The following is a 26,294-nucleotide window of genomic DNA, read 5'->3' on the forward strand; positions in this document are numbered from 1 at the left end:
AACGCATTCTCCCTAACCCCACACCGGAAATGGGGAGAGTCTCATGGCCAGTGGTACCATCACATAGCCTTGTAGGGGGTAAATTGCCCGCCGTAGGAACAACCATTTATGACCACCTCAAGTAGGCAGCCAGTAGACAAGGCTGTGCGTATAATGAGCCAATGGGATGTGAGTATTGTAAGCAGAGTAAATTCCCATCATTCAGCTACTTACTCAGGCTTCTTTCTTTCTGTCTGCCGCACGTTTTCTCATTCGCATCCCCGATCTTCCCACCCACCACTCGCTTCTCATCGTTGACAAACCCTCCCAACCCAACTCCGTTGTGACCCCAAGATAGCAGTCAGTAACTTAACCGATTTTTTCCGCAAAATCTCTATGCTTCGATGTATTATTTGACAACCCATCACGATGATTTTTGAAGCGCTGGGCTTGCTCGCACTCGCCTACCTGGCGTGGAGCATGGTGACACTGGAGATCAACTACCGTCGTGCTTCAAGCATGGGAATCCCCTTGGTACGCCTTTACATCGACCCCCAGAACGTTCTCTGGATGGTCTTCGAACTATTGTCTGGCCTTGGCTGAACAGGCTTCCCATCAATTGGCGCAATTATAGCTTCGGTCGCTACTCCCGTCGGGGCTGGTACTTTGCCGATCGCGGGGAGTCCCATCAACGCTATGGCCCCATGTGGGCTCTGGTCACTCCTCGCGATATCTACATCAATGTCGCCGATACAGATGCAATCCATGACATCTTCCAACGGCGTACGGACTTCATTCGACCAAGTCAATTGTATAGTACGTCTGATGTACTCTGTCATGATAGCGAAATTGCGTACCGAATTGCTAACCTGGGTTTCACATTTAGAGGTACTCGAAGTGTACGGACCATGCATCTCAACAGCTAGCTGGAATGACTGGCCGCGGCACCGAAAGGTCCTAGCAACACCTTTTAACGAAAACGCCATGTCCTTTGTCTGGAATGAAAGTGTAGAGCAGACACGCCAGATGCTGCAGGTCTGGGAGTCTTCTGTCGATGGCCACATTCCCAGTGTTGCAAAAGACCCGCGGACCCTCTCGTTAAATGTCCTTGCCGCAACAGGATTCCGCAAATCGTTCCCTTTTCAAAGTGCTAAAGATCATGAGGTGAAGTCTGAATTACCTGCCGCCTCGGGAGATGGATCAGAGGGCTACCGCGATGCACTCCAGACCGTGCTGGATAACTGCATCCTTCTCATGGTGATGCCTCGGAGATTACTCACCCTGCCTTTCGCACCCAAGTCATGGCATCATCTTGGCAAAGCAGCCACCACTTTCAAGAAGTATATGGTCCAAATGCTGGACGAAGAAACGAAAGCATTGAACACCGGAAGGGCAGGTAGCGGAGGCTTGATGACTTCATTTGTGCGCGCCATGGATTTGAAGCAAAAGGTAGACGGGGAGCAAAAAGCAAATACAAGTGGCTCACCTCCCAAAGGGCTTACGGTAGACGAGATTTTTGGAAACATCTTTGTCATTAACTTTGCGGGTCATGATACAACCGCCAATACGTTGAGCTTTGGCTTGCTGTTGCTTGCCGCGTATCCGGAAATCCAGGACTGGGTCGCTGAGGAGCTGAAAGGACTTGATGAAGACAATATCAAGGAGCACTATAACGAATTGTTTCCTCGGCTCCTTCGGTGTCGCGCTGTTTTGGTATATCCCCCCTTTCTTTCCATGAATTACCTACAGAGCTTCCCGTTCTCCTTCCTATTATTTTCTTGTGACTTTTCACTAACCCTTGATCCCATCCCACAGCTTGAGACACTCCGCCTCTTCCCACCCATCGTGTCACTACCAAAATGGACCAACGATAAAGCCCAGCTACTCAAGTTAGGCGACAGAGAAATCATGATACCTCCCCACGTGGGAGTCCACCCCAGCCTTCTCGACATGCACATCCACCCCCAGCATTGGGAGGACCCCTTGACATGGAAGCCGTCCCGCTGGATAACCAAATCAGCTGCGTCTAGCGATGTCTCAGAAGAGATCATCACCCCATTCCGGTCGACCTATTTCCCATGGTCAGACGGGCCTCAAAACTGCCCAGGGAACAAGTTTTCGCAGGTTGAGTTCGTGGCTGTCATGGCGGCCCTCCTCCGGAGTCATCGGGTGCACCCGGTTGCCAACCCTGGAGAAAGCCCGGAGGAGACTCGCGCGAGAGTCTTGGCGACCACGCAAGACGTGGATTTGCAATTGCTCCTTCGTATGACAGACGCAGATCAGGTGCGTTTGGCCTGTCGTCGGGCGGCCTGAGGTTTGCCTGGTACAGACGTAAAATTTGTGGGGGTGGCGTAGTCGAAAATGAATCATATCGTATATAGCTGGCGGCCTGCCTTGGGTGGAGGTATCTTTGACCCCTATGTCAAATATAGCAAATATAGATTGCGTGTTATTGCAATCATTATGTAGGGTAAAATATGTGATTGTTAAAATTGAGCACATTAGCAGATCCAACTAGTCGTTACGCTTATTGGAGAGCATTACCAGAGGAAAGGAAGGGGGGAAAAAGGCCTCAAGGCAAGAAGATCTTCAAAGTCTGAAACTGATTATCCACTATCCAAGGCATAGCAGACAAACAGATAATTACTTGTAGATCTCCTAAAAGCCAAAATCGCGTCGCGTCGCATACTACTACTCCTTGCCTCCACAGGTTGATTCTTGGCTTCAATTCAAGGTTTCAATTCATATTCTCGATATACGAATACTTAGAATGAATAGACCGTAGAACTTGATAGTGTGACTGTACTTTTGATGATAATTAATTCTATATCAAGACAGTAGTGACATTGGATATAACGTATTTGCATCCCAGCTAACGGTCATAAATCCGCCCCCCAATAGAACACCAAAGCGCAGTGTACCATGAGATAGTATCAGGCCCAGGCTGTCAGACGATTCTCCGGCACAGCCCTACTTGACCACATGGCAGCAGCGATGACGCGGCATGTTACGTAACTTACGTATGGCCATTTTCTACATATTGTACAAGGGCGTATGGTAGGCATAAGCAGTGGGTGATTCTTAACAGACGCACGGTCCGTTCCGGGTCCTTGAAATCAACACGCAGCGCTATTTGACCTATGCATGGTGCCGATCTCAATATACGTCTTAGTGGATGCTTATCAAAGACTGGGCCTTTAGTCGGCTGTGTAACCTCTCATATTCGCTGCAATCTACCCACGCCACCAGCCAAGGAACTGTTTCACTCATTGATATCTTTCGTTTATTCTCCTGAAAATAATTCCCTTCCACCCCAATATATATCCAATGACCCGAGCCTAGCATAACAATCATCATGATCACAACCACCGTCAAGATGGCTGCCAATGAATACTCCGGCGGCTACGCAAGTGGTAATTCACTGGATATACTGGTAGAAAAAGCATTTGCCCGATGGCCGCTTTAACCGCCGTACTGGAAGGAGGCTTGGCGTTGTTATTAGCTGTTTGTTCATTATCTCTCCCGCAAATTTCCTCTGATTTCCGCGCCTTGGACGATGTGGCCTGGTATGAGTCCGGCTATTTGCTTACAGTCACCGCAGGCCAGTCAGTCTGTGGAGGCTTCTATCGATGTGGAGCTTGAGGCCCCAACTCCGCATTTTGACTCCCGCAAGTTTTGGTCTGGGAACGCAAGCCAGTGACAAAGGTGCCTTTCCGTATCTACCGTCATTGCTAGCTGTGCTCTGTCTTGATAGTGGGTAAAGGTCTGGTTCGTTCATTGCCACTGGGACCAACTCTAGACAATTGGGAACTTCACACCAGGGGAGACCTAACGATTACACCTTCAAATTCTATGAAATATTGAGGGGGTAAAAGAACAAAAACATACAACAGAAGGGATTCGCTGGTGGTCACCCACCCAACTACTAACCTCCCGGCGTGTGGCTTGAGTACGGCTGAGCGGACGGGAAGCCCTATTTTCCACACCCTATGGTCGTATGTGCTCGGGTTCCTTCGCTACAAACACATAACCTCCCCTGGGAGTGATCTGGTCGTTAATTCAGGCCTTTCATTTGATGTCTAGTCTTAGTTAATATGACTATACAGTACAGACAGGGATATTAGTACGTAAAATGATAAAGGTGAGCAAAAAATAAGTGTTTACTGGGGTCAAACAAATGATTTGAGATAGAGCCAGAATAATCGTCCACGGATACCTTATATAGTCCAAAACTAAGTTGCGATATTAAGCGTCAAAAAGACATCTCTAGGCAAGATGGCCGAGTTGGTCCAAGGCGTCAGGTTAAGGTCCACCTTAATAACATAGCTTCCCCAAGCTTCCTGATCATCGTAAGATGGCGTGGGTTCGAATCCCACTCTTGTCATGCTTTTTGGCGGTGTCGGTACAATGATAGACGGGTTCCACTGGCGGCACTGGATTGAGGATAACTCCGGGATTTGTTTTTTTTTTTTTTTTTTGTTTTTCTTCTTTCTTTCTTTTTCATGAATCATTACGGCACAAGTAACAATTGAGATAGTCGTTGCGATTCAATAGCAGGCGTGGGTTTAATATCAACAAAATTCTCCTCATATGCAGATGCGGGTTATTCCTCCACAATATATTTGGCTATCATGTTCATCGTAGGACTATCAGCATTCTAAATGACCCAGAGACCAGGCTTAATCGAAGGGAGCCCTAGAGCCTTGCATAGTAAGCGCCCGTAGGTCCTGATCCATGTTGAATTCCTTTGAGTTTCTGTACTTGATGCTCATGACAGTGACATGATTGTTCTTCCCGTATTTATTCGCATTTGACACCCTGTCAATATATAGAAACTCGTACAGCCAGTCTGGGGCTTGGCTATCGTAGTATATATCCAGATCCGCAGCCATATTGGGACCGTCATACTCACTTCTCTTCGTATATCGCATTACCGTATCGACGGTCTGTAGCCTGAAGTACTCTTTGCAGGAATTCATATACCCACTTCGTATTTGGTGTCCCTTTGGCTTGCATACGCATGGATTTGTGGTGTTAACTTCGATATTGGGTCATCTCAGCGGACGGGCAGTATCCAGTCCAGCCAACATGGGAGCCAGCCGGGCTGTATGATGGCAATATCAATGAATATCTCCTTGTAGGCTACCTGATTAAAGAGCTGGAATTTGTCGAACCGAAAGCTCGGCACAACACAAAAAGAAAGCATTCCCCCAAACTAGTTTCAGATGCTAATTTGAAACAGCGCCTAGTCTCAACGGTTCAGAACCTTAGATCTATCTTGCTGACTTTGCAACTATATAGTGATCATACTTTCTACTAGTTAATATGTCTGTCTGTACTTATCACTGCTTGGAGCTGAGAGAACTTGTGATCATTTCCCCGACACCCTTGCCATGCGGCACCATCATCCAGTCTATTGGCGGAACAAAGCTTTTTGATTGTATAACGTCTGATGATCCCATAGTAGGAAAGCTACAATGCCTGACAAACGTAGCACGACTGGGATGACCCGACAGGCCTTTATTCGGAGAAATGTCTCATAGAAAACCTCAGACAGAGGCATTGACATGTATCAAGCCACAAGTGAATCCACTCCTCCATTTCAGTCAATACTGCAACATGTTACCTGACCCCACCCATCCTCCCCTCCGCTCACCCAATCTATCATGGCCCGATCTCGCAGGTAGGCTTCTCACTCCAGACCGTCTTGGCATACACCTGCAAGAAATCCCTCGTGGTAAACGACTCATCCATGTAGGGCTTGACGACGGGGTCTTTGTCTGTGAGACCGAGGAACTCTATAATCTTTTTTTGTATGTCACTTGTAAAGACCACGTCCACTGTCTTAGTCTTGTTTTCATCAATGTTGCCCTTGACTTGCATATAGTATGGATGTGTTTCATTATCCCGGCGTGGGATGTGCAGGGTGTCATCGCCGCAGTCATCTGGGTTGACAGAACAATCACCAAAATCATCTTTTGTAACATGTCCAGGGTTGAGGTTGTCCGGGTCACTTGCGCGACTGGTAAGCACGCTTTGCTGAGAAGCGCCCGCGTATTGACTGTTAGAAAACCTGACGCTGTTACTGCCGCAATCTTCTTTCGGCTCCTCATAATCTGGATCAGTTCCCTTGTACTCGTTCAGTTTTACCTGAAGTTGCTTTGTTACGTCATCATAGGGAACATCCGCAATATAGTAAAAAACGTCCGCGTACGAGCTAACAGTAAACGCGTCCCCAACAGTGAATGGACCCTGGTATAAATCGTAACGTATACCGTAGGTGTTGAAGATGATCAATCTGGCAGAATCGGAATTGTTCCCATGCACGGTTGCATTCAAAGCGGATCTCACTAACGCATAAATGTTATCCGGACAGTTGTATGGACTCGACGAGATATAGTATGATTGGGGAGCGCAGCCAAGTTCTGTAGTTAAGTTCCATTCCCCCCGAGCGCCCTCGATATCATTTGTGACATACTGTCCGGTAGGTGTATCAAAGTTAGCAGGGACGTCAGGGTCAGTTGCCCCTAAAGCATGGTACGCGAACGTCTGGCGGTTGAAATCGAGGTAACGACGGTCAAGGCGAACTGATTTAACCGTAGTAGAAGACGATGCTGAACTGTGCGGTGAGCACGTCCTTGTGGGCATGGGAACATCCGTCAATGTTTTAGATCCGTTCCAAGTGTCTGAGGGCGCCACATCGCTGAGAGCAAGCCATCCCACTGTGTCAGAGTACCGGCCAGATTCGAGGCCAGACGATCCGCTGTCATAGCATGTGAAGTTGCGCACATGTGTATGGCCACCTAGGATCTGAAGGGGAATCTCAGGCTTGTTCTCTCGGAACCAATCCTTCATGCAAATCAAGGGATTTTGATCTCCTTGATATTTGGTCTTTACTTTGCAGCTCTGGCCAATGTCGGCGTGTCCAATAAGCAGGTATAGATCGGCTGGCTGGCTGAGTGCATCCTTGAACCAATCCTGTTCTATTATTTCCTCAGATCCCTGGACATGAACGGTTGTAGGGGCCTTGAAGTCCTGGACAGTGAACCCGAATGCCATGATCCGCAACCCGTGCTTTGTAGTTATATATCGGTATTTTTCTCCAATGGATGTATTTTTGCCATTCTCTTCCACGAGGACGTTGCTCGTTAGATAACGTTCAGTATAGTAGTCCGCTATATCCACTTGTATCCTTTCAGTAACGTTTGGGTCATAGAGATCGTTGTTACCAATGGTAAGTAGGTCATAGTCTAAATAGCGGAAAATCGGATTAGATATCTGGCCTTCAGGAGACGAAACATCACTAAGGCCATTGCCAGTCACGATGTCGCCTGGAGACGCTGGGTTAGTTGACTAACACACTATAGAAAGGGATCAAGAAAGCAAGGATGGAAGTACCAGTGTCCACAACGAGCAGGTCAACATTTTGTTGATCGGCTTTCTCACGCATATGCGTCACAAATGAAATGAAATCTCCCCAATCAGCACCGTAATTGACCTCATTCTCATGCCCCTCTAGCCATCCATGTGTATCAGTTGTATGAATAAAATTTATCTCTCCCCAAGGAAGAGGTCTAGTGGGCCAGTGTGTCGTATTGTGTGAATCGGGTTGCATCCGAGGGGCTATCTTCGGGGATTTTGACCAGTCGGATTCTCTATCCTGCGCTAAGACAGCTGGAAGGGCCATTGCCGCCGTCCATGCAAGGGCTGAGAAGGCCATTATGGGCTATTCAGGATGCTCAGGAGGCTTCGGGAACTGCCAGGGCTCGTTGATGACCGGGTGCAGCGTGGCTCAACGCAGGTGAAGCCAATTGACTGATTTCGCTGCAGGATTCTTCTGCCAAAAGTTGCTTGTATGTTCAATTTTGTGCTGCCATCCCACGCTTTCTAGTTTCCATAGGACGGCAACCATTGCTGGGAGGTGCCAAATGGACGTGTCATAGCCGGCATTCGATGTTACACTCGATACGGCAATCTATTGGCACGACCAGCAACCATTTGGTTGCATTGGCAAGTCAAGAACGTTTTCGTCCATATTGCTACTAACGCTATGGCTCTGTTCTGTGAACTGTCATAACTTAATTATATCAGACTTTTCTGCAACCATGGGCCGGTGGATGAATCCGATTTCTCAACAGCGTTATATGCTCAATCCGGTCCATGTCATAACCTTGAGGCAATTTACGGACGTCTAAGTGGTCAATATTCTGTCCAAAACCCACAAGCTTCCCTGTGAACTCCACATGAGCGTGGCAAGCCTAGCTCCCGCGGAGTTTATTTATTGAGTTGAGTTCTGGGCGGTTCATCTCCACAACGCCAGGCCGAGTCCATCGTCACATTTGGCTCGGAAGTAGGGCTGAAATCGAAAGCCATTTGGCATATCCAAATCTCTTTTAAACCGTGAAGCAAAGCGCAATTGGAAGTGACAATATTCCATCGGATCGCCCAACTTATTTGCCCTTGGAGGCAAAACCTTACATAATGTATCTTCTAATTGCGATCGGAGAGAACTGCAAAAGAAGAATCAACCTGTATTTAGCGAACAAGCCTAATTTAAGTAACTCGGACTCATTCATCGAAGAGCAACTTGACGTGATTTGATTCGGATGGCTGTCAAGAACTACATCCCTCCGTTGCAGTAACTAACAGCGTAATATATATTTGTTCCCGACACAACACCTCCGGACAATTTCACCCCTTCACTCCTAATGTTTAATCGACACTTACCCACCCCTTTGTATATATATATGAGGGAAAGGAAAAAAAAAAAAATTAAAAATGAAAATAAAAACTAAAAGATAAAAAATAAATTCACGCGGGCATCAAACTTGTTGAACTGAGGTGATGCAGCGATCCAGCTCCGATATAGGCTGCGAATGCCCGATGGCCAATTTTGACTAAGCGGGCCAGTGAGCCAGTGAAACCACTCGGAAAGGAAGTGAAGATGAGAGAAAAGTCAAGGAAAGACAGTATCGAAGCGAATAGTAAGTCACAAAAACGATAAACTCAATTCAACGTTCCATATCGAAACATCGGCAAGGCAGCCCAAATCTGAATTGTTTCCCTTAAATTTTCGGTTGGGTTTTTCTGTCAAACGTTAGCAAGGAAAAAAGCTGCGACCAATAAAACGCACTTGCTTCCATGAACTATGTACTAGTGCGAGACATAAGCATGTAAAGAAGACATCAGTTACCTGAAGTACCGCTGTACACCTCACCTAAAGATCAAGGGATCCAAAGTGATAATGCGTGCCTTATGGGTAAATACATAATACAATCCGAGCAGGGTCAACGGCATATAAATCCAGATATACGTATTACTATACTTTGGCACCTGAACGAATAATCCCCAGGTGTTCTGGCCGCGCCGAATACGTTAGATTAGTTAATAGTGATGAGAAAAGTAATTCTGATAGGCCCGGTTTCCTTCCGGAGAATGTCCCTGCCTATCGTAGAAGATAGTAGTATTGAAGTTCAATATCCCAATCAGCGCATGCACTGGCTAGATACGGATAGGTCTTGACCATCGGCGATTTACAGCACCGAGAGAGTAAAAGCGAAGACTGACCAAAGTCATGGATGTCTAAGGTCAAGCCCCCTCTGAGCGCTGCCTCACCCAGTCCGCAATCTTCGGACCAACCTCGTCTCCTGGCAAGCCGATAGACAATGCATAGCTAACATGATTATGACCAGGCAACACCTCAAAGCGAGGAAGACGACGGCGACGCTCAGCATACAGCCTTACAAAGTCCAAGTTTCCTTGTACGCACTCCGCGAAATCCCACTCCGCCAGCATCAAAAACAGCTCGGGTGTCGGCACGGAAGCCACATCTGCATCTTCAACGGGCGGCAAATCCTGGAAGATACCGTACGCCGATCGGGATTGAATAAGACTATGGTTCGTCGTTCCATAATACTGCTCCATACTCTCGCGTCGGCCCTTCTTAGATAGGTCATACTTCAGCGCCGCACTGAGAAGCAGGACGCCGCGCACCAGACTCTGTCCTTGATCCGACTTTAGCTTTCCCGAGAAAAGCGCCATGGCGAGGTGGCCTCCACCTGCACTTTGGCCAAGCGCAAAGATGGCGTCTCGGTTGCCTCCATACTGATGCACATTGTCATGCAGCCACGAGAGAGCAGAGGCGACATCGTCCTGGCCGTCTGGGAATCGAGCTTCTGGCAGTAGCCGATAAGTCCCCAAGACGCCGATCATACCCTGGGATGCGAAAAATCGACCGATATTCGCGTGCATGTGCGGAGTAATAGAATTGTCGCCCAGCTTAAATGCACCGCCATGAAAGTAGACGACAACAGGCAGAGCCGCGTTGGTTGAGATAGCATCTGCTGGCCAGAATACATCCAAGCGATGCCTTGAATCTGGGCCGTACTTTACATTCTTCTCATACTTGATTGGATGATCTGGATTCAGTGGGCCAGCAGATGAATGCCGGGCTTCAAAAAAGTCCTGACAAGCAGTGTTCACTGACCCGTCCCACCGGCTTTCGAAGCTGAGGATGAATTGTCGAATTTCGAGCGCTAAAGGCATACCGTTCCAAATGCGTGGTGTAGAGTGGATACTGTTTCCTTTTAGGCAACTCCAAATAGCTAGCTAGCCCTTCACAAACAAGCGAAGTATATTAAAATTGGATAGGGATTTGTAAAGGAAAGCAGACGTTGGGGTCGAGGATGGGGTTGGTAGTGACAGCCTTAACAAAGACAGACTAAGTGAAATGGGGTGAAATGAGGTGGGGTTGGGGAATGCTCAGCCCCGCATCCAGTGAAACAAGCAGCAAAGGAGGAGCCAATGAATACTAGTAGTGCATAATATTGAATGTATCATTAAGTGCACATTCACTCATGTAAAAAATGACTGTGGGCAACTCACATGGATTTGATGTTCACGGATCTTGCCTGCACTAGATCAGTAAGGTTCTGAAAAGATCAGTTAATTCGATACGCCCTGGTTCGCATATAAGGGCATCACCTTTGTACCGTCTTTATAGAAACATTCTAAACACAATAAAATCAGTCTTTCCTTCCTACATCATGCAGTTATGATAAGCCATTGCACTCCACCCCAAAAAACAGTTTTCTTATTCCAAGCACCATTCCGCTACCCATTCCTCGAACTCGACTATTTCATGAGAAGCATACACTGCGACAAGACCAGAATGTCAATCAAGTTACGCCAAAAATGGCATACATTCCTTAACCTCCCCAGCCAATCCAACATTTCGTGGCACGAGAGCCGACTAATAGAAGAGCTTTCCGAGCGGCGCAAGGCAACTACACCCCTGGCCCGACTAAGCGAGACCTCAGACGTCCTATTCACATTATCTCGCGCTGAACATGATGGATTTCCTATCGCTTTTCGCCCTGCTTGGTCGCGGACGTATAACACAGTAGCCTTTACCTATATGCTGGGAAAGTTCACATCGCGATGGTGTTTCTATCGTGTGGCCGCGTATTACGCTGGTAAGCACGATTGGAGCAATGTTAGGGAGGTGGTGAATCCGAGGAAGGGTACGAAATTGGATGAAGTTGCAGACAGACATGGCATAGATAAGATAAAATTCGGTAGGGTTGGAAGAAGATTATTGTGGGCATTGCCAGTTCTTCCCTGATCTATGTTTGGGTCGGAGTGGGGTAGTGTGGTGAGTGATATACTCCTCCTGTGGCGAATCTAAGTGATCCATACTGACTGAGGTGTTTAGCTCCTTGAAGGTTCATGATTTGACCCAGAAAGTTGACTCAAAATAGAAATGACAAAGAATAATCACCAGGGCTGACTATATGTATCCTTTTCATGCGATGATAGACTTTGTTCTACTGGTGACTTGTGGTGCGACTAAGGTCCGGAGGAATTGCAAGTATATCTGGATATATAAAAACGCCCATTCTTGCGCTTGGAAAACGCTTTTAGACCCCATGTGTGTCCCGCTATGTACAGAACAACAGCATTAGAGCATTATATCTGCTCGTCTCCTATGATGCGGCCCTCAGACGAAGTCAAAATATATCAGAATACTGTATAAAACTGCTCCATATTATGCAGGGAAAAGGGTTCCAGACCCAATATGTGGTCCTCTATATACAAGACTTCGGCATAAGAGCATTACATTTGCTAAAAGAAATTATAGAAGTCGATTGGTTTGACTGTGGGAGGTACCGTATTGAAAACGCTGGTCACTCCATTCACAATTCAATGATGAGAAGAAGGCAACGGTTAACTGCAGCTTCCTGGAATGACCCGGAGTCCCTATATTCAACGAGTCAGAGATTTCGAGCGCCGAGACTGTTAGTGAAAAAGTATTTGTCGTTGAGTGAACCTAGGCACCGACGATTTTCCTTGCCTATAAAATCCCCCAACACCTCCAATTTAATTATTTTCCTTCTACTGGTACCTCTCATGACCAGAAACGCGATATTTCATTGTCACAGGTCATTGGTACACCCTACACTTCTATTTAACTATAGCCCTCTATCCAGATCCGACCATACTACCCTTCGTCTCTATTTCCCTTCACCTTTAGCCTCTTCTACTATATCTCATTGGACAATGCAAAAGTCCGCCTCACCGGAAGACGAGAAGTGCCCTACCATGGTACCCGTGTGTCCCCCAGCGGCCGCCCCCAAGGTCATCGGACTATACGGGGTGCCGGGGGCTGGCAAGACCTTTTTAATGAACAGACTAAAGCAGCAGCTCGGGGAGGAGCGCTTTGCTTTTTTTGAAGGATCTGAGGTCATTGCCTCTGTAACTACCGGCGGGCTGGATGCATTCAAGAAGCTGGATGAGTCTGAAAAAGCCGAGTTTCGCAAGCGGGCTATCCAGAAGATCAAATCGACTTGCAGCAAGACCAGGAAAGTTGGGATCGTTACCGGCCACCTCAGCTTTTGGGACGACGAAAGATGTGACCAGCCCATGAAGGTCGTCACGGAGAATGACTTGGATACCTTCACTCATATCTTGTACCTCAATACTCCGCTGCTTATGATTACAGAGCAACGAAAAAAGGATACCGAGAGACTACGTCCAAGTGTGTCGGAGAGTCGTTTGTGTGCGTGGCAGAATTACGAGATAAAAGAGCTTTCTTCTCTTTGCATGGATAAAAACATTATGTTGGCTTATCTTTGGTCCGGTTTGAGATGTAAGCTGTCGACCTTCATTCATGATATTGAATGTCACGATGAGGAATATAACATGGCTGTTGCCAACGATCGTTTGGACAAGATCCTGTCTAACCATAGCGACGACGTTCAGACTGTCCTGTTTCTTGATGCGGACAAGACGCTCTCGGAAGACGACACCAGCGAAACCTTCTGGAAGATGTTGGAAGATCTTAAGGGCGCCCATAATCCGCTACGACGGCTCTTCAACAAGATGGGGTATTCATATGCCGCGTTCAGACAGGCTATGATGCACTGTGAAACCGAGGCCTGGGATGATGACTTCTTTTCTATCTGCAACGCTATTGCAAGTAAAGTCAAGCTGTATCCACAGATTTCCTTGCTTCTTGAAAAGGTGGTCGAACACAAGCACGTTTGTCCCGTTATCGTCACCAGCGGCCTGCGTCTCGTCTGGGAGAAAGTCATTGAGAGAGAAGGTCTCGCTGATGTTGTTAAAGTCATCGGTGGTGGCCGCATTAACGACGGATTGGTGGTTACCCCTGGGGTGAAGAGAAGTTTGGTTGTTCGTGCTAGAGAAGTACATGGAGCCCATACCTGGGCGATCGGGGACAGCCCTATTGACTTGCCGATGATGATGGCTGCAGACAAGGCGGTTGTTGTGGTGGGTAAAGAAGAAACGCGAAGCAAGAGCATGGACGGCGCTTTACGTGATGCCATCCTCAATGACGGGCTGCACGCTAGGCAGGTCTTGCTGCCCTACAATTCTTTGAAACCACGGCTTGACCCGAACATACTCCCTGTGATCCATTTGGAAGACGAAAACATCCAGAGCTCGATCTTCTGCCGCTGGTTTCAATTCTACCACGCGACCGACGATAACGCTTCCAAGTTGTTGAGTACTCCTATGAGAGACGACGCCATCCGCGGGCCGGCCCTCCAGGATGCTCATAGGAAGGCTGCTCATTATCTGTCCACAAAATACCTGGCACAGATCATCGGACTTGAGCCCTTCCCCGTACGCCACCCTCAAAACAAACCCATAGACGGATACCGGCTTTTCAACGAAGGCCAGACGTTGATCGTGCCGCTGATGCGCGGTGGGCTGCCCATGGCAAACGGTATTAACGAGGTCTTCCCAACTGCCCAGCTCCTGCACGCCAAGTTCCCCCACGACGTGAAGAGGGAGAATCTCGAGGGCATCGTCACTGTGATCCTGGTCGACTCTGTTATCAACAGTGGCAAGTCCATCGTGGAGTTCTTACAGCATGTTAGGAAGTTGAATGATGCTGTTCGTGTCATTGTTGTTGCTGGCGTCGTGCAGGAGCAGGCCATCAAAGGCGGGAGTGCCATTCGTGCTGCCGCGCGATCAATGGAGGTTACCATTGTCGCTCTCCGGGTGTCGAAGAACAAGTACACTGGAAAGGGAACTACTGACACCGGAAATCGTTTGTTTAATACCACTCAGCTGGATTGATGGTTGAACGGTCACATACTTGGATAGTATGGACAGCTGAAACTTGGTTTATGGTTTGGGAGGATGGAATTAGAGTTGGATATGACGGACTTTGTTTGGCTTTGGAGATACAGACGGTTGTGGGATGACTAGGACTCGATTGTCTGTTCGTTTTGTTTATCGAAGGAAAACATCATTAGTATCCCCTCAATGTTACTTTGACATCCTCTAGGACATCAATAATAGTCTTTAACCCTTGTTATTGAGGCCCGGCGGGCTTCATCTATGAATTCCTTCAAGTAGTGTGCTCTCTTAGAGGCGGTACAGTTCGACCACCCGTCATGTTCCACCTAAAATCACCGGAAACGAGTTGAGTGTCCTTATCATTCGACGGAGAATATTAGACATAATCATGTTAGAGCAGATACGTTGCGACCGCTACCTTTCCCTGGGTAGAATCATAGGATACAGTCTTTGTGAACAACGTTCTTACATATTATCATTTACCACGTCTGAACTCCATACACTTACATCTCAACCCTTCGGTTGTGGCATGGTCCATGTTTATGATTTCGTAATCAAAATAATCCAGGAGACCCTGTAGCAATAAGTTCCACAATCTCTGCAGAATTAGAGATCCATTGTAGAGGCAAAGGGTCATCCAGGCTATGGGGGTCCATATCCGCTGTCGCTGCGGATTCCCACTCTTCTTTCGTTACAGCATTCCACAACGGCGTATTCCTGGGTGGTGGAAATTGTAAGTCGCATGCACGGATCCTTCCGTCTAAGTTACCCGTTCTATCCTCCCCTTTGCCTAAGATACTAAACGCTCCACAGACTTTGAATAAGGCCAGGTCAAACCTCTTCACCTCCTCAATAGTTACCCATGTATATCCAGGCAGAATACTGTCGCAATAATGCTGCAGTATGTTTGGGTAGTAGAACATTCCGAGCTTCTTGCAGCTTATGACAAGCCTTTCTAGAAGGTCGACATCTGCAGGAGCAAGGGAAGGCTTCAGGTCAAGGTCGAGCTCCCCACCGCCCCGATATAAAGCGGCGAATATTAGATGGAGCAGGATTGCCTGATATGTCGCGATGGGCCATTTACAAGTACTACTTGCATCTGCTACAGAGGCATCCCATGCCTCCTGTTAACTTCGACGTTAGCTGGCAGAGTTATGGTCAGGCGAGAGCTTCCTACGTACAGTCTGCTGACGTATGGCCGAGCCCAGGAAATTGTGCAGGTCAATGGCTTTCGAGTGGGCTTTCCGTTCCTTGCTTAGCCACAGACCAAGAACAAGCATTGACTTGATCAATAATGGTGCTTCATGATCACTGAAAGACCCTCGATGAACAAAAGGCCACCGAGGATGGAATCTGTTGAAATATATGTTTATAAAGTGTCTTTCTTGATCAGAGTCGTCCGTCGCAGGTTGGGTAGGAGGAGATTGAGACATCCTTGCAATGTCACGCTGGTGATCAACCTGCCGTGCTCCCACCCGGCGTTCAAGGGAACAGTGGATTCCGCGGCGCAGACAATTCTTACATGGTGGTCCTCCTTGGCATCGAGACTTTTGCTTCCGGCAGTGGGCGCAAGCATGTTTGATGTCGGGCATGTCGTTCATTCCATGTATATTTTGCATGTGTCGCCGTAACGTATCGCTGATTTGGAGAATTAGCAATATCTCCCCACATAAATAACGAAAAGGTGAGGATCCTTTTGTACCTCCGCCTGAACTTCTGAGCACAAGCTGGACATTGTCGAAGCTGCTGTTGGGTATGTTGCGCCTCGTGGCGACGAAGATGTTCTTTCCGCTGATAGCTTGCCTTGCAATGAGACACTTGGCACCAGTATAACTTAGGGGGCATGCTGCTATTTTGACTGGGGGATTCAGAGAGTAAAGGGTGTACAATGAGGGAGTTGAGGGGACTGCTCCCTCTCTTTCGGGCCCACCCATAATGGCACGATTAGTCAGTGTGTGTCCGAAAAGGTTAGAACCGACTTGTCGAACCCTGGATTTCCCCTGGAAAGAACCATCAATGAGTCTTATTGAATACCACTACGTAGTTCAATGCGTGCTTTCTGAGTCTGCTGCCAGTTGCGTTGGCTCGGTCGCAAACATTTTATTTTCACAGACAGAAAACGCTCGGGGACCACAAATACTACAGTCGTGTGCGTCTTTTCCAGGTTGCCACAGGTTCATTTATCTGTTCGGACTACATTATTAATACGAGGATATAATGTCCAACAATTTAGACTCATAATTGAAACACCTCAATAGTGTATTTGGAAAGGACTAATGTCAGTTTAAGTTTCTGAGAAGGGAAAATTCGAGCCCATTCCGACCATACTGACTACTAGTAGGCGCAGGACACACCCCAGCGTCTTATATTGTTGGATGTTATCCACTCTTATGCACTCTATTTCACGCCTAGTGGCCAAAGAGAGAAAAGATGATTAAATCCGAAGTACTAGTCCTTGAGTCTGGGTACACATGCACGGGGTGGGAGCTCCGACATTTCGGCCCTCCCACCTCCGGAGCCTCCACCCGAATCAAAGATCACTGCGAAGGGATGCTCACAAATAGAATTCCCAATTTCTAATCATAATAGTAATCATGTATGATTTAATGAAATGACTTCGAAATTTAAATACCCTGAAGATGATCCTCGTATCTATCTTCCAAACGGTATCATTCATCCACACAACTCTCATTTGACTACCAACATGGCTCCAACTATCCTCATCGTCGGCGCAACAGGCAATACCGGCCGAGCCGTGACAGAGACTCTCCCAAAACTTCTGAAAACCAACGAGGCTTTCAAGAGCCATCGGGTACTCGCCCTGACCAGATCCCTCAATAGCTCCTCAGCCGAACGGCTTGCAAAAATTCCCGGTGTCGAAATCATCGAGCAGAACTGGACCGAGATTACCTCGGACTGGCTCCGAGAGAATGAAGTCGTCAGGGCCTTCATTGCCTCTCACAACGCACCAAACCAGTTTGCCGAAGAGTCTGCCTTCCACGTCGCCGCCCTTGGAGCTGGTGTCAAATACGTTGTGCGTATTTCCACCTCCGCACCGAATGTTCGTCCCGATTGCGCTGCCTACTATCCGCGCGCGCACTGGGCTATTGAGGCGATGCTTGGCTCGGCGGAATTCAGCGCCCTGAAATGGACTTCCCTTCAGCCGAACGGGTTTACAAACTCCCTTATGGCTTTTACCGTTGAGTACATCAAGGAGTTTAAGCGGAATGGCGAACTAGGTCCTTTGAGTTTGATGGTATCCAAAGATGCCCCTATTGCGCCTATCGACCCGGATGAAGTCGGTGTGTTTGCTGCTCATCTCTTGGCCTTGGATAATCCGAGCCCGCACAGCGGGGCGAAATATGTCTTGAATGGACCGGAAGATATCACTGGCGAACAGCTTGTCGGCCTAGTGGAGCAGCATATTGGCACGAAGGTGAAGGAGGTGGCCTATGAAGATCTCAGCCTTCTGGATGCAATGCTGGAGAGTCAATATGAAGGATCGGGTCATTCCATGGCTGTAATCAAGTCAATCAAGTATGCCCCGATAACCGTGTGGGAAGGGAAGTGCAATGCTTCGACTACTAGCAAGGAGGTTCTGGCTATTGCTCCTCCGAGACGGACCCCTGCCGAGGTGTTGGAAGATATGCTAAAGGCGTAAGATCTAAGGGTGACCTATCTACCCCTGAGGCGCTACGATCACAGTTGCCATAGATATATTGGTTTTAATCAGAACAAATAACATCATATTCTCATTGATGTCATAAGGCCAAATAGAGTACCATAGATCGCCATCTTCCTCCATGCATTCTGATCCCATCACCACGCGCTTCGCTCCAACGTAATACCGCAAATTCATCATGACCCGATTGCTACTCAACAACAACCATCTCGTTCAGAATACTATCCAAAAAGTCCCTCTGTTCCTCCACCCACTTCCTTGTCTCCTCCACATTAAACGGCCGTCCAGTAAGATCCCGCTCCCTCTCCCTCTTGCGCTGTGCCCGCACCCTCTCCTCGAGAACCTCCATGCGGTACTCGACATACTGGGGATACATCTCCTCTAGATTGCTGATAGCCCGAGTACCAGTGAGCAAAATCTCATCGCGCACCTCTGCGCTCTTAGGCCGGAACGGCGTCACCATGGTAATTCGCTCTCGGCCACCAACAGCCTTCAAAGCCTGGTGCTCGAGGTACCGACCCTGCATGACAACCGCGTAGCCCTGTGCGGGACCACGAACCTTCTTGATAGTTCCGTTGGGGAGTCTGATAGCTGTTTCTCCGCCGACCATAGAGGTGCAGTCGGAAAGCATGACTACACAGACGAAGGGGAAGGAGTCGTAGTGCCAGGCGAATGCCGGGGCATCGTCATCTCCGGGGGGTTTGGTGGAAGAGTTGCTGGCTTGGGACGAAGGTGGTTCGTCATCTTTGATGGCGACATTGATGTTCGCGATTTCGTAGTCGAAGGCTGGGATTAGGTCGATGCCGGCGATGGCGGAGATTTTGGAAAGGACTTCTGGAGACTTCCATACGTCGTAGGTGAAAGGGGCCCGCCTAGTTATAATCATTAGTTCAATAGGATGGAGCTAGGTTGTTCAGAAAGGTGTAAGCTTACTTGTGTCCCATGCCCCTAACCATGCTTGCGCAGAAATCGCTTGCATACTGACAGTCCTTCAGCACAGGCTCGCTGAAGATCTCAGCGCGCATTTGCCTAATTGCTTCGGCTGTGAACAGACGAAAAGGCTCTGAGATAGCGTTGGGAGAGATGCCCGCTCTCTCGAGGCCAAATTCAGCCATCTTGTGGATCTTCTCCGGGGATTGGTAGGCCAAGTGCTCGCTTGGGTCGAAGCTACGCTTCTGGGGAACCTTAGCGCCTTCGACGAGGGACTGAGGGAGCTTCTTGGTGGGGCGTGTAGCCTTCTTCGTTTTGGGCCCGGACACCGGGGGTGGGGTGTAGGTTGAGACGAGGGCTGCTGGGGCCATTGTGTGGGTTGTGATTTGATATGAGATCAATGTGTGTAGAGAGAGTTAGACGATGAATGACAGTGTCAATTCGCGTGCGATTGATTCTGTTGAGTTTTAAAATTGTATCTATCCGCGATCTCATCTCGATACTTATAGATCAAATGAAGCCTTGACATGCCAAGTCCGGGGTATAATCAGCGGAGTGCTTAGGACCCGAGCCGTCATGGGAAGCAAAACATGCATCTGCTCTAGCGCCAGATAGGAGATAGCATTTCCAGAGAACCAATGGACGTACTCTTCCTGAACACTATTACAGGCATCTCATTAATAGTGTCGGGAAGCAATCATGATTCTATGTTCAAAGACCTGCACGTCTTGCATCCCGATAATGCCGGCTGATCAATCGGGACAGGAAACCGGAATCCAGCTGATCATACCTCCCAAAACCGGCTCGGATCTAGACTCATGAGCCGGGCTGGTTTGGCCAATGGATTCCTATACAGGATATATTTTCCCAATGGAGAAAGGGACCACAAGAAGCCACAGATCGTGACGAGAGGATGGAGGCAAGTCCTGCAGCTGCCTTGCCTATCATCTTCGAAGTCCTCTCTACGTCTTCTGTTCTCATGATCCATGCCAGTGGGATAGCGCACCATAGACTGATAGGAACGCACGAAGTTGATGCGCGAGAGAAATAGCAGGCGTGCCGCAGTTGCCGCCAGTCAGCTTCGATAGCTATCCAGTGGTAGGAGGATTGACAACGAAGATCAAGATCACGGAGAGATAGGCGTAATCGGTAGCGGACCGAGATACCGTGTTGTTCTCCCGACGCGAGGGCTATGGATGAGTGTAGACCGTCTTAGCATTTCCAATTGCAAACTGTGCAAGCATCATCCCATTTGTCTGTTAGTCCACTACAATGATCCGCAGACACAACGAGTGTCAGTTGCCAACATTTTACACCTCTCAATATATCTATACTAATCAAATGCACGCAATGACCCCTTCTCGCCATAACAACCCTTCGGTGCCACTCAACACACCCTCCAACAAGGGCACCTGGAGCCCTACAATGACGATCCTCACCAGGAACCTCATCACTGAAAATATCATGTACATGTTCCTTGACTGCAACAGTCGCTGTACCCAAACTCTTGTCCCTATCGGTGTAATGTCTAAATCATTAACCCTCAGCGTAAGCTTCTAGTGGACCTTAGTGGAAATAGGTAAATGTGAATACTAATGTCCCCTGAAAGGGGCCAGGTATCTGCAATGACTGACACATATTAGACTAACAATATCTACAGGGGCGGATGATCTTCAAGGTGATTACTGAATTGGGTTCCACCTGGTATCTACTTGGCCAAGTTAGTACCAAACAGGGAGATGTGCAGGTTATGCTTCGCTTATCTTTTCAGGTAGTGCCTGCTGATCATTGTAGACATTCTATATCAGTATAGTAGACAGATTATTCGCATGATTTCTGCTTTCAATGCTGTAGCATCCAAGTTGTTTCTCATATTCTTCAGGTGAAATCCTAAGATGAGGCGTATTTGGCCTACAGGAAATAAAACAACGGTTTGCGAATGTTGTTAATTAATCATCTCCGTTTTAGACAGCATGGTCAAAGGCACTGAGTAGTATGTGGCGAAATCCTCCAATTACCACTGAGCAGGCATAATCACAGGACCGCCAGAATTGCTTTCCTATCTACAATATCCCACGCCTAATACCCAAGCTCCCCGGGGACCAATAGGCGAGAATTACCTACAACTTTCATTACTAAAGACCCCGCTAGGCTCCAAACACAGACCTACAGAATATCGGATCAACCCCATCACACCTTGTGATCTGCCTCCCCCTTCCTCTGATAGACCTCTTAAACATGCATTGGAAGTGTGGATGTAAATCAAACGAGATACCCCAGCTCTGACTCCAAACAACCAATGATAATTCAGACTTCTCGGGTGATGCTTGTCTCGGCTCGGGTTCATCGGTAGTATACAGAATCCGACGAGTCTCGGGCTTGGAACCCGACGCGGCCGCTAGCCACATCTGCAGCTCTAACCCCCCGATATATCATATTAATGAAATAATTGAAATTTATGGATACCGACCGGCAATGTGATGACTGTGCGGTAGAAGGTCCTAAGCCGTTATGAATATCCGTGGACAGAGGGTCGAAGAATGATTTGGGTAAATCTGATCACTGTCGCTGGCAGTGATGGTGGGGAGGCAAGTATAGTTGGTTATCTCGGTTGCTGCAGGCCCATCGGATGGGGAACCCGATCGGTGGAGTCGCGAACGCGAGGGCTTCCATAGCTAGAATGCTCCAATCGGATTGTGCAGGTTGATTGTCGTTTCTATTCGGGTAGTATTCGCAACTGCAACTATCGGACTGAGTGGACACTAATGTCTGAAGGTCTACTACCATCGGTATTGAATTTCGTGCAGAGACATACACTGGCACTAGAGGTAGCACTGTATGGGTGAATCGCCTCCGTCACGAGAGTTATAGATAAACTTATGGGGGCTTATACTCTACTAATAAATGCAAATTCGGTTCAAGAATGATGGCAATGTCTTTCTGGTAGTTTTTATTGTGGCGACCTACATGGATCCATCCCATGGTGGTGCACCTGCATCCAAAATACTACACCCCTCTGTCTGTCCAATCTGATTTACCAGCGAGAAGAACTCGTAAGAGGATATCCCAATACTATCTAAAAAGCCGAGGCTAGAAGCTTGAGCCAGAACTGATGGGGACCCTGGTACCGAGTTCAAAGGCACTGGACAAGCTGCCAGATCTGCCGAGTCCTGAGGACGGTCAACACATCCTGCCATCATAAACTCGGAGCCCAGCTCTGAGGGCGGTGGCACCGCCGCTAATGAGGTGGGCAGGATAAGGGTCCCAAGTCCCCGCCGTTCGATGCGCTCTGCGACTTCCTGGAAGAGCTTTTCAAGCTGTGCAAGTTCGGACTTTCGTGCTGCGGCTAGCTTTTTTCCACGCTGGATCATTTGGTCGAGGATCGAGTGAATGTCATTCATACAGTTTTCATTTTCGCCATTTGTGACGTTGGGAAAGACGGCTTTGGCCATGGCGATGTGCATTGCTGCTCCGCAGGTGAACTCCATGTCGAAGGGAAGGAAGACATCTAGGTGTAGTGCGTTAGATCAATTGGACTTCATGATCTGCATGAACTGCTTTAGAGGAGCCTAAACCTACCAAGTAGATTGTCTTCGTTCTTCAGTATCTGCAGCGTTTTCACTGCCGACTTGATGCCTGCCGAGATCAGACCATCCGTCGGGGCCACAATGCTCTGCCAGTCTTCCAGTTCCATGGCCTAGTCGGTCTAATCGCTCTTTAAGCACCGATAGCAACAGTGGGCGCGTAGCTACTATTACGCACTGTAACAGGTCGTATCAGTGCAATGTACTCTTCCGCTGCAGTGCGATACTATCTGGAGCTTCTCCGCAATCATGAGTTTCAGTCGCGCTGTGAACGACCAAGTTGAGGTTGGGGCAAGCCAGGCTAGTGTTTCCACTGTGTTAGCTAGATCCAAGAAGGGATCAGTATTGGTGACGACAGTCGTACTCCAGTTTCGCTTGGTGCTATCGTTCTTTTCTATCACTCGCGATGGGAGCGTGAATGGGCTGGTCCATATCGTCCTTGCTGTGTACAGTTGCGTCAGATTTTCTGCAGACGGAGGAGCTTTGAAGTTTGCAGGGGTTAGCGAAGTAGGATTGAGAGTGCATGAACCTGCAAGACCTCGTTTAGCATCGTACCATCAATATCTGCATCCGACCCGAAGGCCGATGCTGAAGTCCGCTTGATCGACTGTCGGTCCGGCTGGATCTCTGTATCCTGCCCTTGGCGCTTGCGAGCTTTAGTCTGTAGCTCTCGGAGATATCTATCCATTCTCGTGCCCTGATTGTTAGTTTTATATGTCACCTGTCTCTGAATAAGATGGCATACGAACCTCTCAGTAACAATGACTTTATTCACACCTTCTATAAAACGGCACTCGACACGCCTGCGCTGACAGTTGGCGCATGGCTCTTCACCGGTGCATTTAATTTTGCTGGTACGGCACGCGATACATCTGTTTTGTTGTGATCTCAGGTTTAGCGATAAGGACGAACAGTATCTGGTTCAAGGTAATTCTGGCTTTTAGGGAAATAGGATGAGCCTTACGCGTTTGACGTCCGCTTTAGCTTCCGTGAGGTATTCCGGACATCTGACATCTTCTGAAAAGCCTCAAGCACGACTGAGGGAATGGATCCTACGATTCAGACATCTGGAAAGTGCTGAGATCGAGGGGTGAGCCTTGATAATTATGGGCTATCGTCAGCTGGCGCCAACTCGAAAACTCGCCCGCTGAGCTGTGCTTAACCCCGCACTGGTCAGAAATCGCGGGGACAGAGTTGCTTGTTTCGGTTAAGACACCCCTGGTTGAATTGAGTTCAGAATCGTGGAGAGAATCAAGTTAGGTTCTGGTTCCTTAGGAACCAGACAAGATACGATGGCTCTTACAGAATATGGAAGCGCCCGTCTTATCTTATCTATCAATCGTAACCGGGCGCATTGATGTGCGATCGTGTATTCTACATCTATCGCAGCCGGAGGGCTAGGGAGGATTTTACCCTGTGGATAGATAACCTCGATAGGACCCCACTAGTTGTCGCTCGGGAGGTGCCTAAGACCTCAGACAAGTTACGAGGAGCTTAGTGCACATACCAGACTATGTCTCACCTCTCACCTACTGCGTCTTGGAGGTATGTACAGTGACGCGTGACAAGCTGGCAAGCTGGACCCTCGGGTCGGGTCGGTTCGAGACTTCCGAGATGAGTGTGCGTTCCGAGACAAGGAACAGTAGTATCGTCTCCCATTGAATCACCACCATAAAGCTTTAAAGGAAGCTCAAGTACCTAAACATTGAGTTGTAGTTGCCACACAATACACATGATTTGTCAGTTCTATCTTCGTATCTCCTGAAAGCCCCTCAGGATATTCATTCCTTCCCGTTTACCTCTCTATCTCGCCACCATGTTCGACCTCATCGTCGTAGGCGCCGGTTTCTCCGGCCTGCAAGCTGCTATTACAGCTCAACAAGCCGGGCTCTCAGTCGTAGTCCTGGAAGCACGCGATCGCATTGGCGGGAAGATCTGGAGTGTCCCGCTTGCCTCTGGTCGAGGGTACGCTGACTTGGGTGGTGCTTGGATCAATGTCAACCTGCAAAAGCGGGTAGGCGCATACATAAAGAGGTTTGATCTGAAGACTGTAGAGCAGCGACTGGAAGGAAGGGCGATTATGCAGGAAGCTGCGAACGAGAGGTTTGAGTTTCCTTTTGGGGTCTCTCCATCTGATGTTAGTGTGCCTTTGGATAACTCCAAGGAAGTGACATACTCCAAGTTGACAATTAATAACTGATATATCTTCTGTCGTTATCGCCTATAGTGGACAACAGAAGAAAAGGAGAATCTGGCGAAGATTCGCGATCACATCCAAGCCGAGTCGCTGAAACCTGGCCCTCCTAAAGTTGATGATGACAATGTCACACTCGAGCAATACATTCGTGATCTCGGAGCAGGGCCAAAGACAATCAAAATGGTGAATCTCTGGGCACGGGTTATGCATGGTCTGGAATCGTCCGAATACTCCGCTGCTTGGTTCATCGACTACTGCCGCTGTAACCACGGTCTTTTGGCTATCCGCGCGGATGACTCGAGCGGCGGGCAGCATCTGCGGTTCAGAGATGGTGAATGAACCCAATTTGCCCCGTTCAGTCCAGTTTAAACAAGACAGCAATCGGATGCTAACAATATCCAGGCTCTCAATCCCTTGCAAACGCGCTCGCATCCCTCGTCGGCCCCTCTAACATCCACCTCTCGTCCCCGATCGCCACAATTGAGGATCTATCCACCCACACAATTGTAACAACAACATCTGGCATGTCCTTCGCAGCGCGCAAATGTATCCTCTCCATCCCCAGCACCATGTACAAAGAGCTCAACATCCAGCCTCCTCTCCCGCCCCGACTGCGGGAAGTCACCAACGCCACCGTGCTGGGCGACTATAATAAAGCCATCGTCTGCTACGATCGACCCTGGTGGCGCGATAGCGGATTCAATGGTTATTTCGCCTCGTACAGCGGTCCGGTGATTCTGGCTAGGGACACATCCGTTGATGAAGTCTGTCATTACTCTCTGACCTGCTTTGTGAATGGAAACGAGGGGAGGAAGTGGGGCAAGCTCATCCCTCATGAGCGAAGAGCGGCGGTCATCAAGCAGTTGGCCAAGGTTTTCAACGCTGGTGACAACAACGATCACGAGGTGTACAAGCCCATTGAAGTATTTGACCAGGTTTGGCAGCATGAGAGGTATAGCCGTGGGGCGTTGGCGCCAATCACCCCACTGGGCCATATGACGCGGTTCGCGGATGTTTATGGCAAGCCTGTGGGTAATTTGCATTTTGTAGGAACTGAGTATAGCAATGAGTGGAGGGGGTATATGGAGGGTGCGCTGTGTTCGGGTGAGGTTGGGGCAGCGGAGGTTATCAAGGCCTTGGGTGGAATGGGAAGGGCAAGTCTGTGACTTCTTACTACATTGGGCAGGGCGATGTGATCGATCATCTTTTCGTGTTTCTAGGTGGCCTTACAAATATGTCAAAGAAGGTGTGTTGAGTACCACAACCCTGAACAGGAAGAAAAGGTCTGAAGCGCAGCATAACAAATGTCTGTTTAGGT

General features: G+C 48.4%; 9 protein-coding genes and 1 non-coding gene across 10 annotated transcripts; 6 read left to right on the plus strand and 4 right to left on the minus strand.

The window, feature by feature from the left end:
- Nucleotides 1-408: 408 nt before the first annotated feature.
- BO88DRAFT_433978 (cytochrome P450) lies at nucleotides 409-2,292 on the plus strand (the record flags this gene model as incomplete). Its single annotated transcript, XM_025709455.1, has 3 exons — nucleotides 409-566; nucleotides 587-795; nucleotides 824-2,292. The coding sequence occupies 3 exons, from the start codon at nucleotides 409-411 to the stop codon at nucleotides 2,290-2,292; spliced, it is 1,836 nt and encodes a 611-aa protein (XP_025564990.1).
- A 1,956-nt stretch (nucleotides 2,293-4,248) lies between these two features.
- On the plus strand, nucleotides 4,249-4,363 carry BO88DRAFT_t80. Its single transcript has one exon. It is a non-coding gene; the product is annotated as a tRNA-Leu (tRNA).
- A 1,211-nt stretch (nucleotides 4,364-5,574) lies between these two features.
- On the minus strand, nucleotides 5,575-7,666 carry BO88DRAFT_479392 (Ser/Thr protein phosphatase family protein; the record flags this gene model as incomplete). Its single annotated transcript, XM_025712071.1, has 2 exons — nucleotides 5,575-7,310; nucleotides 7,378-7,666. 2 exons carry the CDS (start codon nucleotides 7,664-7,666, stop codon nucleotides 5,644-5,646), a joined length of 1,956 nt encoding a protein of 651 aa, XP_025564991.1. The 3' UTR covers nucleotides 5,575-5,643.
- Nucleotides 7,667-9,404: 1,738 nt separating this feature from the next.
- BO88DRAFT_479400 (alpha/beta hydrolase) lies at nucleotides 9,405-10,657 on the minus strand. Its single transcript, XM_025712072.1, has one exon. It carries the CDS (start codon nucleotides 10,522-10,524, stop codon nucleotides 9,568-9,570), a length of 957 nt encoding a protein of 318 aa, XP_025564992.1. The 5' UTR covers nucleotides 10,525-10,657; the 3' UTR covers nucleotides 9,405-9,567.
- Nucleotides 10,658-11,149: 492 nt separating this feature from the next.
- On the plus strand, nucleotides 11,150-11,602 carry BO88DRAFT_413365 (uncharacterized protein; the record flags this gene model as incomplete). The annotated part of the gene is made up of 1 exon (XM_025708121.1): nucleotides 11,150-11,602. One exon carries the CDS (start codon nucleotides 11,150-11,152, stop codon nucleotides 11,600-11,602), a length of 453 nt encoding a protein of 150 aa, XP_025564993.1.
- A 935-nt stretch (nucleotides 11,603-12,537) lies between these two features.
- BO88DRAFT_423951 (uracil phosphoribosyltransferase) lies at nucleotides 12,538-14,580 on the plus strand (the record flags this gene model as incomplete). Its single annotated transcript, XM_025708699.1, has 1 exon — nucleotides 12,538-14,580. The coding sequence occupies one exon, from the start codon at nucleotides 12,538-12,540 to the stop codon at nucleotides 14,578-14,580; it is 2,043 nt and encodes a 680-aa protein (XP_025564994.1).
- A 557-nt stretch (nucleotides 14,581-15,137) lies between these two features.
- On the minus strand, nucleotides 15,138-16,159 carry BO88DRAFT_433979 (C2H2 type zinc finger domain protein; the record flags this gene model as incomplete). Its single annotated transcript, XM_025709456.1, has 3 exons — nucleotides 15,138-15,707; nucleotides 15,765-15,936; nucleotides 16,059-16,159. The coding sequence occupies 3 exons, from the start codon at nucleotides 16,157-16,159 to the stop codon at nucleotides 15,138-15,140; spliced, it is 843 nt and encodes a 280-aa protein (XP_025564995.1).
- Nucleotides 16,160-17,287: 1,128 nt separating this feature from the next.
- On the plus strand, nucleotides 17,288-18,244 carry BO88DRAFT_336212 (NmrA-like family protein; the record flags this gene model as incomplete). The annotated part of the gene is made up of 1 exon (XM_025702890.1): nucleotides 17,288-18,244. The coding sequence occupies one exon, from the start codon at nucleotides 17,288-17,290 to the stop codon at nucleotides 18,242-18,244; it is 957 nt and encodes a 318-aa protein (XP_025564996.1).
- Nucleotides 18,245-18,455: 211 nt separating this feature from the next.
- On the minus strand, nucleotides 18,456-19,566 carry BO88DRAFT_335596 (uncharacterized protein; the record flags this gene model as incomplete). The annotated part of the gene is made up of 2 exons (XM_025702860.1): nucleotides 18,456-19,137; nucleotides 19,199-19,566. 2 exons carry the CDS (start codon nucleotides 19,564-19,566, stop codon nucleotides 18,456-18,458), a joined length of 1,050 nt encoding a protein of 349 aa, XP_025564997.1.
- Nucleotides 19,567-24,518: 4,952 nt separating this feature from the next.
- Nucleotides 24,519-26,142, plus strand: BO88DRAFT_479406 (flavin monoamine oxidase family protein; the record flags this gene model as incomplete). Its single annotated transcript, XM_025712073.1, has 3 exons — nucleotides 24,519-24,916; nucleotides 25,007-25,307; nucleotides 25,379-26,142. The coding sequence occupies exons 1-3, from the start codon at nucleotides 24,596-24,598 to the stop codon at nucleotides 26,140-26,142; spliced, it is 1,386 nt and encodes a 461-aa protein (XP_025564998.1). The 5' UTR covers nucleotides 24,519-24,595.
- Nucleotides 26,143-26,294: the final 152 nt, after the last annotated feature.

This window comes from Aspergillus vadensis (assembly GCF_003184925.1).
Source record: "Aspergillus vadensis CBS 113365 unplaced genomic scaffold BO88scaffold_6, whole genome shotgun sequence".
In the NCBI taxonomy this organism is placed as follows: Eukaryota; Fungi; Ascomycota; class Eurotiomycetes; order Eurotiales; family Aspergillaceae; genus Aspergillus; species Aspergillus vadensis.